The sequence below is a fragment of the Bombus bifarius genome, unplaced genomic scaffold, assembly GCF_011952205.1.
Source record: "Bombus bifarius isolate JDL3187 unplaced genomic scaffold, Bbif_JDL3187 scf7180000008014, whole genome shotgun sequence".
Classification (NCBI taxonomy): Eukaryota; Metazoa; Arthropoda; class Insecta; order Hymenoptera; family Apidae; genus Bombus; species Bombus bifarius.
Genome location: NW_022884390.1, coordinates 1,129,336 through 1,147,532, shown reverse-complemented (window position 1 = coordinate 1,147,532; position 18,197 = coordinate 1,129,336). Strand labels below are relative to the sequence as shown.

At 33.7% G+C, this 18,197-nt stretch overlaps 2 protein-coding genes across 3 annotated transcripts in view; one reads left to right on the top strand and one right to left on the bottom strand.

The window, feature by feature from the left end:
* Window positions 1-16,290, top strand: part of LOC117206989 (protein unzipped) — a 33,732-nt gene extending 17,442 nt beyond the window's left edge. For both annotated transcript variants that reach the window (XM_033446757.1, XM_033446756.1), the window contains exons 2-5: window positions 9,225-9,423; window positions 11,049-11,422; window positions 12,857-13,191; window positions 13,850-16,290. In XM_033446757.1, the coding sequence (XP_033302648.1) occupies window positions 9,225-9,423; window positions 11,049-11,422; window positions 12,857-13,191; window positions 13,850-14,360 (1,419 nt within the window). In that variant the 3' untranslated portion in view covers window positions 14,361-16,290. The remainder of the gene's footprint in view (window positions 1-9,224; window positions 9,424-11,048; window positions 11,423-12,856; window positions 13,192-13,849) is intronic.
* Window positions 1-18,036, bottom strand: part of LOC117206988 (mitoguardin) — a 42,802-nt gene extending 24,766 nt beyond the window's left edge. Inside the window, exons 1-3 of the mRNA XM_033446753.1 lie at window positions 17,697-18,036; window positions 17,341-17,488; window positions 17,076-17,219 (exon numbers count right to left, since the gene is read on the bottom strand). Coding sequence (XP_033302644.1) covers window positions 17,076-17,219; window positions 17,341-17,488; window positions 17,697-17,789 — 385 coding nt within the window. The 5' untranslated portion in view covers window positions 17,790-18,036. The remainder of the gene's footprint in view (window positions 1-17,075; window positions 17,220-17,340; window positions 17,489-17,696) is intronic.
* Between the last annotated feature and the right edge of the window lie 161 nt (window positions 18,037-18,197).

Genomic DNA, 18,197 nt, shown 5'->3' with positions numbered 1-18,197 from the left:
GAATGAAACGAAGTGTTTTTTTCTTTTGATTTTCGAGAGAACGGAGTAAATTACGTTGAGTAATTTTGTCGGTTAACAGCGGAATATCAGCTTTTAGCAGAACTTTGATCGTCGTCCAATCGAAAGTTGTTGAGTTGTGTAAAATAATCAATTTATAGATTTGCTAATCTAGTAATTCGTGAATCAGCGTTTATTTAATAAATATTGATCGTATAATGCAGAAAATCTTGTTTCATATAACAATTTAAGACAATATTGTGGAAATTAAATAATTCCTCCATTCCTTCAGTTTATCGAAGAGAATTATGTTTAAGGATCATCAGTGATTATTCCTGATATCCTTCATAAGAAAAATAACGAATGATGGTTATTTCGAGACAACGTTAGTCGAGTCAAATAATTTCTTCGTTACTTCAACTGATCACGAAAATTCATATTTAGCAATTATCCTTCGCATGAAAAGTAACGATTGCCGATTTATGGATGATTTATGTCTACAAATTCTCAAGTCAATCTTTTGCAATATATAAAACTTAAACGATACCGAATAAGTAAAAAATCAAATTTTATATAATTCAAGAAAAGAAGCCAGTTTCCATTTAGTAATCTATTTATCGTATCATTTTGATTTTTCATCGTTCATCGTTCATTTGTGTATCTTCTTTTTAAAAAGCCGCGAAAATCTTCGCTCTTCGCTAACTAAAGAACAATTTCGCCCGACCTATGTCCATTTCCTTGAAACTGCAGTTATTCCGAATGGTTGAACGTCCCAAACGATTTCGAAAGGAAACGCGGTGATTAAATCGCCAATTTGCGCTCCCTCGACGTGAATCGCGCGGAAGCCGGAAAATGATGTAACTGGGATTCCAGTACAGTCGTGATCTGTATGAAAAAGCGATTCGACATTGTGAATGAGGAACGCGACACGAAAAAGGGAAAAATGAAGGAAACGAAGTAAAAGAGAGGTCACAGAGAGATCATAAAAATTCTCGAGTCGTAATAATGCGTACACGCAATCAAGTTACATTACCATCCATAAGTATCTGAGCATCTGGTGCAATTTAATCGAAAGGTTAATATTTCTATTACATTTCCAACTTATGATAGAATAACGTTTCGTTGCTATTAATTTTTTACCTCTTGTCGCAGCTGGAATTTAATGAAACTGGAATAAGGAATATAACTGCGTCATTCGAGAATTCTATATTTATCTCTAATGAATCGTTGACACTTCATGGAATCAAGATAAACATTATTATTAGTGCGTCTAGATACAAATACTCTGGATAATCCAATATGTGTATCGATCGTGACTTGGCCGTTTTTATTCTATCCAATTATCGCGCATTCCATTAAATAAACGCTGATTCAAGAATTAGTAAATCAGTAAATCCATAAATTTAATAATCTCCATCTACCTTCGATCATTACTTTTTTATTTACACTAATTCGCATGAACTACTGTCTTTACAGCAGTTTTAATATCTTCTAACTGCGCGTGTATGTTGCTTCGGATAACAGATCAGGGACAACAATTAGATCGAAGATTTTCACTGGAAAGAAGCGTAGTTTGTATATTTTCATATATTTATTTATTTTCTACGTTTAACTTAGCAACGTTCGTCGTATTTATGAACAGTAGCGTGCGTGAAACGAAGACAGATGAAATCCATCCGTCTCATGAATAGGAATTTCCATCGGTTTCCAACAGGAGGGTAAAAAAAAGTATCGGTAAAACCAACAAGGCTGAAGCTCTTTAAACTCGTGTCCGAGACATTATCGACGTGACGCTTCGCATATCGGTGAAACCGGTTGCAAGGTAACGTTCAACAACTTGTTGACAGGCCACCTACTACGTGCGCACCACCTCTTTATCCTATTATTTTCGGTCGAATGATGATAAACTCGTTTAACACGGTACCTGGGACCTCCAAATGTCAGGATCAAGTGTCTCGTACTTTTTGACTCCGTCTATTCATCTTTCACACAAAGAATTTACCTTTGAGAAATCTTTCTCGTAGTTTTATGAATATGATACCACGAACGACTGGGAAAATTGTTTTATTCATCAAACGAACAGGGAGATCTGCATCCTAATTCGTTGAATATAATGACATCCTTGAAGATTTTACACGCATAGCGTGCAATTTTGTCACGTGCCTTCGTATCGCTAAATATCCATAATTTTCGCGTGCATTCTTAGAATAGGTCAGCAATTGCAACAGATGTTTTAACGTAAATGTGCAATCTCTTCGATTGGCTGTTCGATTATTTAACATCCATCTGCACATACTCTGTTTATCACCTCCTGCGTCTTCAAATACCTGATCGAACGTATATCTTTCAATGTTCGAAGTTTCAATCTGTTTGGATATTTGTAATACGCGATTGACATTCTGCTAAGACTATTCTTCTTGCTTTTACTTTGCTGTTAAATATCTTTCGGTATCTAAAGTACTGTGATCCAATATCTTTTGGACTGGGTTAGATACTTTGGGTATTTTGGAGAGACAGATACCTCTGGTAATAATTCCCATTAACAGATCGTGGATGTTCTTGCATTCATAAAACATTTAAATGTAAGAAACTCTACAAACACTGTAACACTGCGCATAATATGCAAAAATGTGTAAAATATTTAAGTACGAAATAAATACCTATCTATACGTTCTAGTTATATTCTATTATAAAGCATAAATTTGCATAAATATTTTTCGAGGATTTTCATTCCTCACGGGAATACCCTATTCGACTACGACAATATTTTTCCAGTATTTCCCTTACTTTGTAGCTTTCTAAACTAAAGCTTTATCTTCGAGATATCGCTCGTTGCATCCAATGCTGGTTCATCTTCTATAAAATCGCATTTATGTGGGACGTACCTCCATTTCGAAATATAAATGAAGATGTAGCTAGAGATTCGACAGGAGATACCTCGTTTTCGAGGCTAATTAAATCGCGAGCGGACTGGTCGTTCGATAAAACGGCTCGGTTGATCGAGCAACTGGAAATAGAACGTCGGAAAATTCTCACAGCTGATCCATAATGTATCGAAACCGAAGAATTCAAGCTAACAACCACTCTGATCTAAGTTTACACACCTGTATCGGTAAATTTACCTGAATAGAAAGAGACTCGATGGAATTAATTAATGCTTTCTGTCGAATCTTTCTCGGGTCATGAGAAAATCGTCGTTTCCGTTGTGATTACACTTATATGTACAGGATGTATATAATACAGATATAAAATACAGGATGCAAAATATATATAAAATACCCAAGACATAGTATTCCTTATGGTATAGATTTAACGAGCGATACTTTGGATTGCATCTCTTGAATCAGAGAAAATATGAATTTACACAAATATCCACAATCCAGTTATAAGAGACGTGCAGTTTTATATTGTATGTTTTTGTAGAGGAGACACAATGCACAAAAACTTACGATGAATTTTACTAAAAACGAATATACATTTACCGTTTACTCGACTAGTGACTTGTTAAAATACAAAAAAAAGAATATAATTTTAATATAGAAAATAATTAATCCTTTAAGTGAACCGCGAAAAAGAACAGAATCTTACTACTTTTTATCCGTGATAAGTTACGACGATTTAAATGGATTTCTCAAGTCTATTACGATTTTCATGATTCAATGAACAAACCATGAATGTTTCCAAACTGATAACTACTATCTTCTTTACATCATGTGAAGACAGTTATCGTTCGAGACGAGTTGAACGATCTATAATCTATAACGAGATAATAATCGATGTATATAAAAATAAAATTCATCGGTTTGTTGTTAAATATTTGATTGTTTCTCGAGTATCGATTTTCCACTTCTGACCGAGCATCTTGTAATATTATATTTGAAATTTAATAATAATAATTATTATAGTAATATTATAATAATCTTAGTATCGTCGTATTATATTTGGAATTTAAAAATACAATTCATAAATAGGGAACTTACGGAATATATAGTATTCGAGATAAAGAAATAATTTCGTCTGAATTTAATCTGCACGTGTTATGTGTGAAACAAGTTCACGTGCAAATTATTCAATAATAATTGAAGCGTTAAAGAGCAAATGAATCGCGAACTGGCCGATTGAATACGTTCAATTTGCAGGGAAAACGTTCCCTTTCGAGTGGAGAGGTATTCTCGTTTCGGTTTTAGATACAACAGGGGGTTTTATTGCCAGTCGTTCAACGTGCTCGACCGACCATCACCGTGTCTAGCACAGAACGCACAATGCACGGTATCTCAGCTGGATCGAAGCTCTTTTTCAATCGTTCGATCGCGACTCGAACAATACCGATACATCCGCGCAAATCGTACAGCAGAACGGAAACGTTTTGTTGAACTACGAGTAAGTACGAACCACACATGATCCACGGAGGTTCGAATTTTATTGCGTTTCTCACAATTAGGTGAATGGTAAGGTGACGCAACTGAAATCAATTTGGAAGAATTAATGAAATTTGAAGGACCAAAATTGAACCTAATTATCGAGTAATGAAACTGGAGATCTCTTCTATGGGATTGCTTTTAATTATTGTGCTTTGCTTTGAAAAGAACGAAAGGAATCTTCTTAGAATTGGTTACATTAAATCGATTTTTATATAAAAGAAAACAACATAAAATTTAGATAATTAGTTAGTAGAAAAATTAATTAAGCAATGATAAGATAATTATTAGAGTCGTCTGTAATTCAATCGATAGTAATAAGTAGTTGCAACTGATCACTTTACTAGTCTCCAGACTAACAAAGTATACATGGAATTTATTGTTCCGAGGAAATTCGAAATATTTTTCCAGCCGGTCTAAACTAGAACTTGGCGATAATAGAAGTACTTAAAAAGGTCGGCAAGATAAAAGACAACTCATTGATTTTTGGGATAGCTCCAAATTGTAGGGAGACCGTTCCATAATCCACTTTGGCGAACGAAAGAGATTAGGGTTCACAAAGAGAGGTGGACGCTCTTTGTTTTGTTGCGCAAAAACCTGAATCTAAAGCGTGACGTCGTAGCTAGGGGAACAAAAGAGCATCTGTGTTTTTCGTTTCATGCGATTCTGAATCCCGACCAGCATCAATTTCATTTAAGAAATTGAATTATGCAATTCGGTTAAATACTTCAACATTGACACATTAGATGTAAAAATCCTTGTCCCAACAACTGGTGATTACACGGAGAATAAAGATTTAGCTAGAATCTTTCTAACACTCGGCTGTTTCTTTCTCCATTAAATAATATTTAATACATAATTCATTTTTTTACGATAACAATTCTCTTAATGTTAAAGCCCGTAATTAAGTAACTTCGTAAAATTTCCAATGTTCCATTCCAATTCGTCACAAATGTAAAATATAGAATTGACGAAATAAATACTACAAAATGAATTACCATATCAGCAAACTGTTACGATCACCTATGACCTATGCGATCTACGAAAACCAGTTCAACTAATATTTCAATGTTTCAAAACGAACGATCTAGAAATTTTAATAATTCCAGAAATTAGTTTCCCCTAAGGAATTCGCTTGCTTAACGTTTAATTAGTCCTGTATAAATAGATAGAACCTCCGGCAAACCTCGTCATCATGCTCGAATAGTTTTCCCTCGTTGCATTAAATCGTCCATAACGATGTAATATTAAATAAATGTTTGGGAAAATCCCAGCGACGTTTACACTTACGCGTACATCGTGTGCGTTCGCGGATAGATTTCAGAAGGCAGCCAAGCGAAATCTTGAAACGAAAGAGTAAGAATCGTACGCAGTGGGGCACGGGCGTTATAAAATAAGTGTATTATCACGTAAACGGATATGCCACGGAACCGTTACGATAACTCGTATATCGAAGATATATGCGTATACCGAGCACACCTTGAAAGGTAACTAGTGCGTTCGCGTTTCCCTCCAGACGAACATCTTTACGAGCATGTATCGTTTTTATCCCCTTTTTCTTCATATTATATATTTTATGAACCCCATTAACGATGGTAAAATTGCGGCTTCCGTTACGACATTGAGATCTTTGAAAACGCATATAAAGTACATATATACATATATATATGGATCCTTGTATACATATAATCTTTATTTTCGCTTGCCTTTTGGCTACCCGGTGATCTCCGGTTTACATTGTACAAATATACACACGAGTATAGTAATAATCCAACAGTAATAATAACTGTGCTTAAAATTTCAGGTCTATGACTGGATAACAAACTAGCTGAATGTAGCTCTATAATATAACACTTTGCATCGTCTGTTCGCGTATAAAGGAGTATACTGGAGTTATAGGAACAGTATCGAATGGCTGATAAAGCTTATAAAGCTTGCTGAGCAATTAATCGAGAGAAGCTGTGACCTTTTTACGATGTAAGGAGACACTTTTTTTTTTATTGTGTTTACGCAATATCCGATATTAGTGGTCATTGGGGTTTTTTTTTTATTTTTTAAGGAGAATTAATTAATTTGTTATTTTCTGGACAGAGTTAATCAATGGGAGTTATCCCGTGTATAACAAATAAATAAGTAAATTTCACTTTAATATTCTCGATACGTTTGAAAGTTGGCTTTTCTAAATACATATTTAGACAATGTTTATTCGATAACGTTGAAAATGTTGAATAAGTTGTCAGGTAAAATTAGATAAAATTGCAGCAGGAAATTTAGATTTCTATCTCGGGGCGATTGTAGAAGCTTTTCCGACTTTCGATATCTGATTTTCTCTAGTTTCATCTCTTTTCATACTTGATAGTTACAGATATATAATTCTCGACCTACTTGGAGCAACATGGAAAAATCGATCGTTCTAAATTGTAATTTTGAAACTGGTCCGAGAATAATTCCTTTTTTTATATAGATCCATAGATGCGCGTAAAATAAAAATATTCAATACATCTTCGTGTGACTATATAAACGAGGATAAAATTTTTACTGGTTATGAATTATTCCATCATTCGTCCAAAGAAATCTAAGTCCAATTCTATTTTTTCTACAATTAAATATTCCCATTATTATTACTCTTATTCTTTATTTCCATTAGAAGCTCAGGTAATAAGCTGATTACAAATATAAATAAGAAAGTAATAATATTACAAAAGTGTATAAGCAGATATACAGAGTGTACCAATTTTGTATAGCTATACATTGCCAGTATATTCTACAGCTCACAGTATAAACATTTTCTTATTAACGCAAGATTAGCAGCGACAAAAAGTTAAGTTTATTACCCTTTGAAGCTTTCGTTTATTACTCTTTCAAGTTGACGTCGTAGAAATATTACGATACCGATCTGATTACTATTACTGCTAGATGTAAATATTCCTGATCTATTTGTACCGTAGTACTTTGTACCGTAGTAACGCGCGTCCGTTACCGTTCGTTTCGTATGTCATTTCCTTGTGATAACACTTTAACAATGCTTTCAATAACATGCATATGTTTATATGACATTTTTTTCTTATCTTGACAACATTTGGTTCGAAAGAACACCCGGTATTGGTAACAATATTTCTTCGATTCAGCGTTGGTTCGTACTATCCTTCTGCGATTAAATATTCTAAATAGTAAATTCTTGATTTCCTTTTCAAAACCTGTCTCTTTTGATAAATCTTAATCTGTTGCTATTTTATTAAAAATATTTAATATATATATATATATTAATCTAGATATTGCTATCTCTATAAATTGAAATACTTCTTGACTTCTTGGAGCTTCTCGAGTTCCATTTCGATAATCTTAATTTTCAAAAGTATCGAAAATTAACATCTATTTATATAATTCTGTTTCCACGAAGCCTTGACTTCCTTTCAAAGTTCAGTGGATTCAATGTTCGATTAATTCTCTCACTAGACACACGGTACGTGCTAATTTTATGAACGGACCGTCAGATCTGCGAAATAATTTCTCCGTCGAGAATTTCCTGAAACAAAATAACAAACAAGGGGAAGGATCGAACGAAAAAAAAGAAAAGGAAAGAATCGGCCATGAACACGATATAGTAGCGAGAAATTGTTTTGGCGCGATCGCGGGTTGGTTCTCTCCCGCAGTATTCGCGCGTTCGTTTCGTTTCCTTGCCACTAACTGAAGCGAATACACACGAAGCAAGGTAGGAGATCCAGTTATACGCGGGCTGTGTTAAAGATACGCTCTGTAAGCAGAAACATAATCGCAAAGAGGCGAGGTATTACTGTTACAAAAGTTAAGGTCGCTATAAAACACGGCAGAACGAACGTTACGTAACATCGTATTTAGAAACTGGAAACCTCGTAGATTTTCAAAAGAACACCATCGTCTTATCGTTATTTCTATTAGAAAAAAATTATATCACCTTTAAAAAAAGAAAAAAGATTCGCAGATTACTTTCATGACAAATGTCGTATCCGATATTTTGTGAAATTAATGAAATTGATCACTTATAAGATTCTTTATAATTTGTGAGATGAACGAATATAAGATATTCTACGTTTGAAGCAACACAAAAATTAAAAGATTGTACTCTACGATATTATTCAAAAATTCACCGTACCTTATAACTTTTAAACAGCTTCTTTATACGTACACAAATGCTTATTAAAGATATTCTCTTTACGTATAAACCAACCATTAAGAAAGTCTTATTTATCTAGAAATAAAAAACCAGAATTTTCTTCTAAACCTTCCAACACCGCGATGACTTTCAAAAGAATCTAAATAAGAGTCAATTATACCGCAACGTCACCCTGTGAAAATATTCGCAAAGAAAGTTCACAGTTTCGATCCATTAGCAATATAAACCCATTAAAAAATTAGTAACGCACACGATGTTAAATCTGTTGATATTTTTCCTTTCGCGGTGCAAACTGCGCCTTGGTATCTCGGGTTACCTCTGAATTAGCTTGCTATATCGTAATAACGATCTCGTTAGAGCTCGTCTCCTCCGTTTACTACATGTTCAACCCTCCCTATATTAAATTCGAATACGATATTAGCCTGTGCACGTGCACTTTTCCAAGCGTTTCGTGCGCATTTTTCTCCTTTTTCCTTTCTTTTCCTTTTTCATTACATGCAACGAAGAAACGTAGATTAAACCCTTCGTAGATTAGACTTCGACATTAGACTTTGCACGTGAATTTTCCAACCGTTTCACGGGTGTATTTCTCTCTTTTCTCTTCTTATTACTTGTTCTTTTTCAACGCAAAAAATGACAAAACGATAAAATTGCAGATGTCTTGGCAAAAGGTTTACCTCGCTGTTGGACTGTTCGGTGTTCTGTTGTTGCTGACGAATGCAGACAACAGCGTGCACATTCTGTCAAAGTATCAGCAATTAGTCACCTCGACCGCTCTGAACTGGCTTCCCCGTGCTTACTACGATTCATCCAAGGAAATAGTCATCGGCGGTTTTGCGATCGAAGAATCGGAAGGTATGTGCAACCAGACGAGAGAACTTAACAAAATATGGTCCTTTCTCTGGCAAGGTCGACCAGAAATTTTACGTTCAACGAAACTTTAATTTTATTCCCCGATCATCCTCGTCGCTTTCTCTTTTTTAATTTAGTCTCGCTATGCCACGCGTAAGAAATACTTAAACGCACAGGACAGAAATTGATTTTTGGACCTTTTTCTTCACCAGAAAGAAACCAAGTTAATGAGATGCATGATTTAGTCAACAACTTCTTTAAAACTAACTTTCGTCAGTTTATTTGATACGATAAATGATATAAAGTAAATTTCAAGACTTCTAACACACTTGTCTCTCTATTCGTCCCTTTTGCTTTTCTTTGACTGTCGATGAAAATACTTTTATGCCTATTTCGAATTACATTACTTCAATTACAACATACCACCGCGTACGTACAAAATGTTACAATGTTAAATTCTTGTGTTAATTTGAAACGAACTGAGACGATTTTAATTGTTATGCATGATGCAATGAGACGCAACGTGTGTTAACTTTTATCCAGTCTTTTCAGATCATTCCTCCTCAATTAAGTACTAAGAATGAAATGACTAACGTATCGATCACCATGATTCCACCCAAATTAATTTGAAAAGCGAATATTTACAACTTACGTCGCATCTTCTTTTTTAATTGAGCGGTCTCTCCTCAGAAAACGTCTAAGCAAACATAAAACACCATCTAGCTTAATCATTCCCAGGCATCTAATGAGGCTATTGTACACCAGAGCAACGCATCACTCACACTCGGAAACCGAGGCCAGTTACATTCTCGTGTTAATTTCCCGTCGCCGCTAATTGTCGCTAAGCATCGTCTCGACATCATCTTCAAAAGGCTCATGAACGAACTTTTCTCGCCTACGTACCTGGCGCAGACGGTTTATCCCTTAACAATACAAATATACAATTGTCTGCACTTACATTTTCATCTTCTCGTCTACCCTGACTAGTCTGGCCTACCCTCTACTACCCTCTGTCTGTTTATTCGCGATAAGAATACAGTGGCTTATGAAAGTACTTGACACTCATCATAGACAGTTTTTATGTATACATAATACAGCATATATTATGAAGCATTTTGAAATACCATTAGCACTGTAATTATGGTTTAAACAATCCATAAATAAGTTTTCGTTTGCTTTTTAACACGTTACTTACATCTATATTGCAATGTTTCCAATATAATTTTTGCAGCTTGTATACTAAGTTTTATATAGAAATATAAAATATTTTAAATTAGGAAAAGGTATTTTTTTGAAAGTGATTATTAGTAATATTTAATAAATAATAATATAAATAATAAAATATTTTTTACACGAAGATACTATAAATTGTTTATTAAATGCATTACTCTCTCCGGATCTTCTTCGTTGTACTGATTTAAAAAACAAGACTAAAGCCAGTAATCAAAATTAAGAAAAGTACCTAAACCGCGTAATTGGTCGTATGAGCACGTTCGCCCCTTTAAATATATGTTCCAAAAACAGGTTCTTACGAGGGATACTTTCGTCAGCTACTGTACCATACCGTAGATGTATTCTATATTCATTATGTTCATTATTTTTTTTTTATGTTCATTTTTTTCTCACAGACAACTCGTTCAACAATCAAGCGGAGAAATCGGAGAGAAGAAGGCCCCTGTACGTATGCAGAGTACTGCACACGGCCGTCTGGGTGGCTGGCAGTCAGAAGGGTGACGAGCAACGATGCACAGTGACGATTCACGGTAACGTGCAGTCGTACGACAAATACGACCTGTTAGAAAATGTGGACAGTGCAGCCCGCGTCAACTGGGAGCACTGGGACAAATACAAGAACACACCGGTTGGTGCCGTGGCCATGGAGAAGATGTTCATCGCGCGTCATCCCGCGAAAACTGACAAAAATGCCTCATCGCCGAGATACACCCATTATATCGGCACCTTGAATAAACGTATTCTTGGGAGTATCAGCTACGTCAAAGACGTAAGTAATTGCTCCGCGATTTATACTGAAAGAGCGGGATGGGATCTACAGGGTGTTAATTCTCTCCCTTGGATTTAGTAAGAGCGACGCTTACTAAAGAGCGTAACGCTTGTAAGCTGGATTGCAAGGTGGTTGGTTAATGCAGGGTGGGAGATTAAACCGACGGGAAGAAGGAGGAAGCGAAGGGTGCTCCTTCAACTGTGAGGTTGCGGTTGACAGGCGGTTGGGGGTGGTCTTTTTCTGTTGAAATGACGGATGATGGGGAAGACGAGTTTTAGGATTTGCGGTGAATTAATCTTCTCATATACGTATGTATGTATGTCTCGTGTATTTATGTGGGAACGGTTTTTCATCGTATGTTAAAATACAACGTGAACTTGTCAATTTCTAGATGGTATGATTCTTTAATATTATATTAATGGTACCGTGGGTGAATATTTGAAAATAATATAATTATGTTTTTAAATTGTATAATTGGAATTGAAAATAAAATACGTAAGATTGAAAGTACTTGAGAAGAATATAGGGAATATAATTCTTGCGAATATTGGAAGCTAATATGAGAATTATAATTGACGATATAAAAATAAAACCGAACTTTCGAATAGAGTCTTTAATTTAAATCTTTCTCGAGCGAATGTTCACCCCTGGTACCAATTAATAGTTAAGAATCAATATTGTATTAACGCGATATTCCATTTGCAATTTCTTTCAGTCAATTTATAGTACTGCATTATGCTTTTTGATATTATGGACGTGAGAAGGAACCTCAAGGATCTTTTTTCAATTTAATGATCAAATAATCCATATAATTCACACATAAAAATTTCTAAAAGTTATGCACGAAGGGATTAATGCGGATGTTGGAGAAAGTAGTCGATGAAATTTTAATCGGAGTTTGCGTGATTGGACGATGAATGGAATGATTTCGTTCATCGACTATTTAATTAATTGGTACATTCTTTAGATAAGGAGAACTCTATTTTGCCAGTAGTTGATCTTAGATTGACTACGCGTAACTTGCAATGAGTATTTCTTTTTCGAAATATGAACCAAGTGTATCTCAAATATTGAAATTTATTATTTTCAGGATTCTTCGCATAACGTTGTGGAAGGTATTATTTCTTTGAAATAGAAGTTAAGCTAGTTTCAATATTTGAACAAATCGATCGTTGATTTATATTTCATTCTATCTTGCAGAAAATAAATACGATTTCAGAGCAGCAGTAACTAGTAGCCATATTCTTATTCCTTCTAACAAGAACTCGAATATGTTCTCAGAATTAAAACCGACCAAATATTGGATTTTATTTTAATCCATGTTTCAATTAATACTTTTAAAGTATCTTAGGAAACCAATAACCCGCTGCGCTTTTATCTTTCTTAATAGGGTCACGGTACTATTAATAAAACATTATGACCTTTTTCCATTAGGATGGTACCGAAGAAACCGCGAAGGATGGCGATGTCCTAGTCGAGACGGAACCGACCTCCTACGATTTGGAAAACGTTAAATTGAATTGGCCTAAAATGCGAGTGGTTAATCGTACATCCCTTGAACTTGACAACGCGACTATCGTTAATGATGGAACGGAAAATGCGACAATAGCGAAAGCTTTTGGTTACAAATACAAATATTCCATTTACTGGGGTCAAGGCCATGCCATACTAAAAGGCTTAAACACATCAATTAAATTGACGAACGGTACGGCTTTGTCGAATATAATGTGGGGCACAAAGGAAACTAGCAATAATACCGACATATACACGTAAGCATATTTTCCATATAGTTTGAAATCAGTTAACGCATAGTGTGTGGAAAGTCAGATGTATTAAATTTTTATAGGATTTATAATTCATATTTCGAACAATATCCGATCATTTATTATCAGAAAAAATATCTTACTGACATAATTTATCGTTATTTTGCTTATCGATTGAATGGCATTAATTGATACTTGAAAATTTCTGAAAAATGTTGAAAAGATAATTCCATTTATAGTAGATTCTTATGTTTTAAGTCGTTATCTTTATTTTGTCGCAGTAAAATTATTATATAAATCTATATAAATATGTATATACAGAGAAAGCTAATTGTAGCGATATTATATGGAATATGAAAAAACGCTGTATCTTTTTTCTAAATTTTTCATCTTTTCTTTTCAACAACATTTACAGTTGCAATCTGTCTAAGTAAAAGAGAGATGGAGAGAGTATGGTATATTAATGTATCAAATATTACAATACACTAAACAAAATTGTTAAATTATTTTTTATATTGCACAGAAATGAGATATTAAGCAGTACATATAAAATATAATATCCAATCCAACAATATGTTATAACTATGTTATAACATTTGAAACAATCTTACAATCGTTGTGTCCAAGTCTCCAATAATACTAATACGCTACTTTTTTAAAACAGGGTAAAAATTAATCTCCTGCCCGGTACAGGAATAAACGTGAGTCTGGTAGCGAACTACACCTCCATGGAGGTACCCTATTCCGGAAAATTAATTTCCCATTACGAGGATGGAGAGACGAGGTCTCGCCAGATAAGCGGCATTCGCGCCGAAGAGAGCATGTTCGATGTAAAACCCATATTCGGACCCATTTACTTCCTTGCCAATTATAGTCTAGTTCCTACCACCACCATACCACCTACCACGGAACCGAGCACCACCGCAACCCCGCAGAACGTAAGCAACGACGTTCGACAGGACTACGGTACGGAAGAGAGCGAGCATCATGACGAGAACATGATCATACCACGGAAGAAATCGGATCTGTCTAACATGCAGAGCGATGACGGTGGACCGTTGTCGCTGAAGAACAAGGTAGAGGTGACGTACTCCGGAGCGTCGTCTCTTCTTAGATTAAACGTAGGATTGCCTTTATTAATTTCGTTACTGACGGTGGTCAATAAAATTACGTGAAAAGATCGATGATTCCGAGAGTATCCTAAGCCCTAAGTTGCAATAGTAATATATTCGTAGAGGAAAAAAAATAATGTCCAGAGATTATCACAAAACGCAGACTAAAAAAAAAAATCGTAAAAAAAAGACAAAAATGGAAATAGCGAAAAAAAGGTAAAAAAAAATAGATGAATTGAATACAAATACACACAAGATGTTGCTGTAATTTCGTACATATAGCAGAGTATGTAACGAAATAAAAAAAGCTACCTTGATTATAAATCGCTGATCAAGTCAGACCGCGATGTCAACGCTGACATAATGCTTGCCTTTCGAAGATGAATAAAAAAAATACTTCATATTTAATATATATATATATATATATACATAAAAAATATATATATATACACGTTTAGGATAGCAAATGAAAGGGATACCTTAAGCGATGAGCTAGTCTCACGACGAATGTTAAGTAAGTACAAGCGATCGCCAGCCAACATATGGACATGTTAACAACAGCCTGTGGATCGTTAACATTTACCTCTATATTGTTGAATTAATTGATGAATGTGTAAACTAACGACATTCCGTCTTTAAACTAATCTTCGCTGTGAATCGATTTTCCAGCTAAACTATTTTATGCCTTCGCAAAAGTGCACGTTCTAGGATCTTCTTCTAGAAAAGTCTTTGAAAACAAGCTTTGAATGGGAAAATAGAGAGTAAACACATGAGATACAGAAAGGATGATACCCTTTTCTTTGAGAATCGTGTTCAAAGAGAGTTTAGAATTACTGCAGGTATTATTCTCGGGCAACTATATATACATATATATATAAATATATGTATAGTTTCTGAAAAATTGGGAGAAATAACGACGAGTAAACGAGTGGGAAATTGAAGGTAAAAATGATGAAGAAAAAAATGATTACGGAGGGACAAAGATTCGCGAGTTAACGCAATTACAATATATATTTTTGAGATTGCAGTATAATTTTAGACAATTGTAAGATTTATAAAGGTGTAGCGAGTAAGAATATGTAGAGTACAGGTGGATGGGTACCTGTATTTTTTCAACGATGTTTCAATATCATTTGTCTGACTGATGTAAAGCTTCGAGGAGCCCTTAGATAAAATGAAATAGTAGGAGGATTGCTACATAATAAAAATATTGAAAGAAGTGCACGTTATTTGAGAATGGGTATAGTAGGTTAGTAGGTTTCAATTATTATATTATTGAAGGTAATTTGTTTCCAATTCTGTAAAAATAATACAATATTTTGTGTACCCATCTGTCTCATGTAAAGTGATAGGGCTTGCAGATTCCTAGAAAATAATTATTAATGGAAATTGTAATAACAAAGGAATGCAGTATTTTAATTTGTATAGATACGTTAATAATTTGTAAGGTACATTTGTTTAATAAGCGAGACGAGAAATATGGACTTATAACGTAATAACTACGTTTAATTTTAAACGTCTTTATGTTGAAAATTCAGGAAAAATAATTATATATGCCGTTCGTTCTCTTTTTTTCTTTCGACGATATTTTCTTGATACATTTGTATATGTATATAACGTAATTTCTATACTCTCATTAGGTATAATTGTTACGAACTTATTTAATCATTTATCATTTTTTCTAACAGTGGTAAATAACATCGTACGAATTATCCATATTTTATTACATTATAGCACTAACGGAAAAAATGTAAGAAGGAAACATTCATTTCGAACACGAACACATTGTCCATGAGTTTATAATAACATTAACCGAAGTAAGCCTAATCACAATATTGTGATATTCAGTAAAAATTTTATGTAGATGTAAAGGAATGTGACATATTCTGTTAAATAATTTGTTAATTATTATAGAAAGCAATAATTTGTTGCGAGATTGGGACATGTGAATTTTAGAATGTTGCGTGTTTAAATGAAACAGAAGAAAAAAAAAGTAGGTAGAAAGTAATGCAAGATAATGATATCTAATACTGTCAGCAATATTTTCTCATTGTGAATAAAGTGATGCGATGGACGTGGCCCAAAGTAAATGGATAGTATGTTTTCAAGATAAAAATTGATGAAAGATACAAATGATAATAGGGATATCTCTATATTTGGAAGAAAAGAAATTACCGCTTATTTTTTAGTTGCTTCTTCATATTTCTGTACGCCTTTGAGAAAATGTTAATAAAAACTCCAATGTAAAAATGACTGCATTTAGCAATACCCAGGACAACCCAGTTTTTTAGAAATATGTGCATTGCACCGATACATTATTTATAAATTATTATGATATAAATTATTATGTAAAAACAAATGTAGTTTCTTTCCCCCTTATTCTCCTTCTCTATGCATAAGCGCACACATGTGAAAAATATTTCGTGTGCTACAAAATGTATCTACATTGTCTTATTACTACATTATTCTTTTCTTTAACGATATTACCTTACTGTACACCCCCACCCCTGTGTATAATAAAAATTCTCATTAAAGTTAAAAACCATTTAAATATCTGATTGTTTTCCGCTATTTCATTTTCTAATTCCGATAAGGAAGTATAAATAGATCGATAATGTTGATATAATTTTATCTTCAAATTTTATAATCACAAAAATATTATTAAAATATTCCAGAATCTTTTAGAAATTATATAAGGTATAGTAAATATAAAGGCACATTTAAGGTATTGCACAACTACATTGAAAACTATGAGAGCCATGTATGAAAAACACTTACCAAGAACCCCATACTGTTGTGGAGTAAGTCTTACATCAGCATCTGGACCTCCTGGAACAGAAGATATAAGTGATACTCGATCACTTATATGACTTTTGCTGCTAGCTTCACTTTTTCTTGCCCATGATGCTTGCGATAATACATCTACAAATAAGACATAAATATCATAAGATTTTGTTATAGCATTAATAAAGTTTACATTATATGTTTATCATAATTTCTTTAATATCTACTTATAAAATTATATGCTATTGTAATAAATTACCAAAATTAGAGCTCTTTGCAGCAGTAAATCTTTGTTTTAGCTCCCTTAGGGTTCTTCTTGAAGGACGAGGACGTCTTCTACGTCTCTTTAAAAACTGTGCTAGTCCTCCTAATAGTAATGATCCTCCAGTAAGACAAATAATAAAAATCTACAAGAAAAAAAGGAAAATATCAGAATAAAATTGACTACTCCATTATAAACTAATATCGTACAAATTTTGTATACAAATATTTATCATATTACTAAGAGTAATAAAATAATTAAAAAAGTATAAAATATCATTCCGTAAATATTATATAATATAGAAATTATAGAATGTAAATATATTTATTCTAACCTCAAAAAGAGATACTTGCTTTTTGAGTTCTAGATAAATTTATTGATGGCAGTGAAATTACATAACGTTTACACAATGCACCTAAAAACTGGTGCGCGTTAAAAATGGACATTGCAAGTATCTTTGTTATAAACAATATAAATGGATATTTTCACACGGCTTAAACCAACAGATAAACATTAGATTCGAGAGAAACACTGCATTGAAGAACATTCGTTTGTGCGGTAAATATTCAAAGTATAAGCTATTACTATATTGATATAAGACGTGCAATAACGTGGGTTTAAATCTGCTCGCGCATTTATTGAATTATCGTTCGTTGTAAACACAAATTAATAAAACTAGTGTAAACACTGCAATAGCAACTTAAAACTACTAGTAATTTCGAATTTTTAAAATTGGAGGAATCTAATTTTTGTACTTTTGTATATACGAGATAAAGTTTGTATAATAAAAAGATATTATGCGTTCGTAATTGAAAAATAAAAATTATTACGAAATTCTAGGTAATATTCTTATA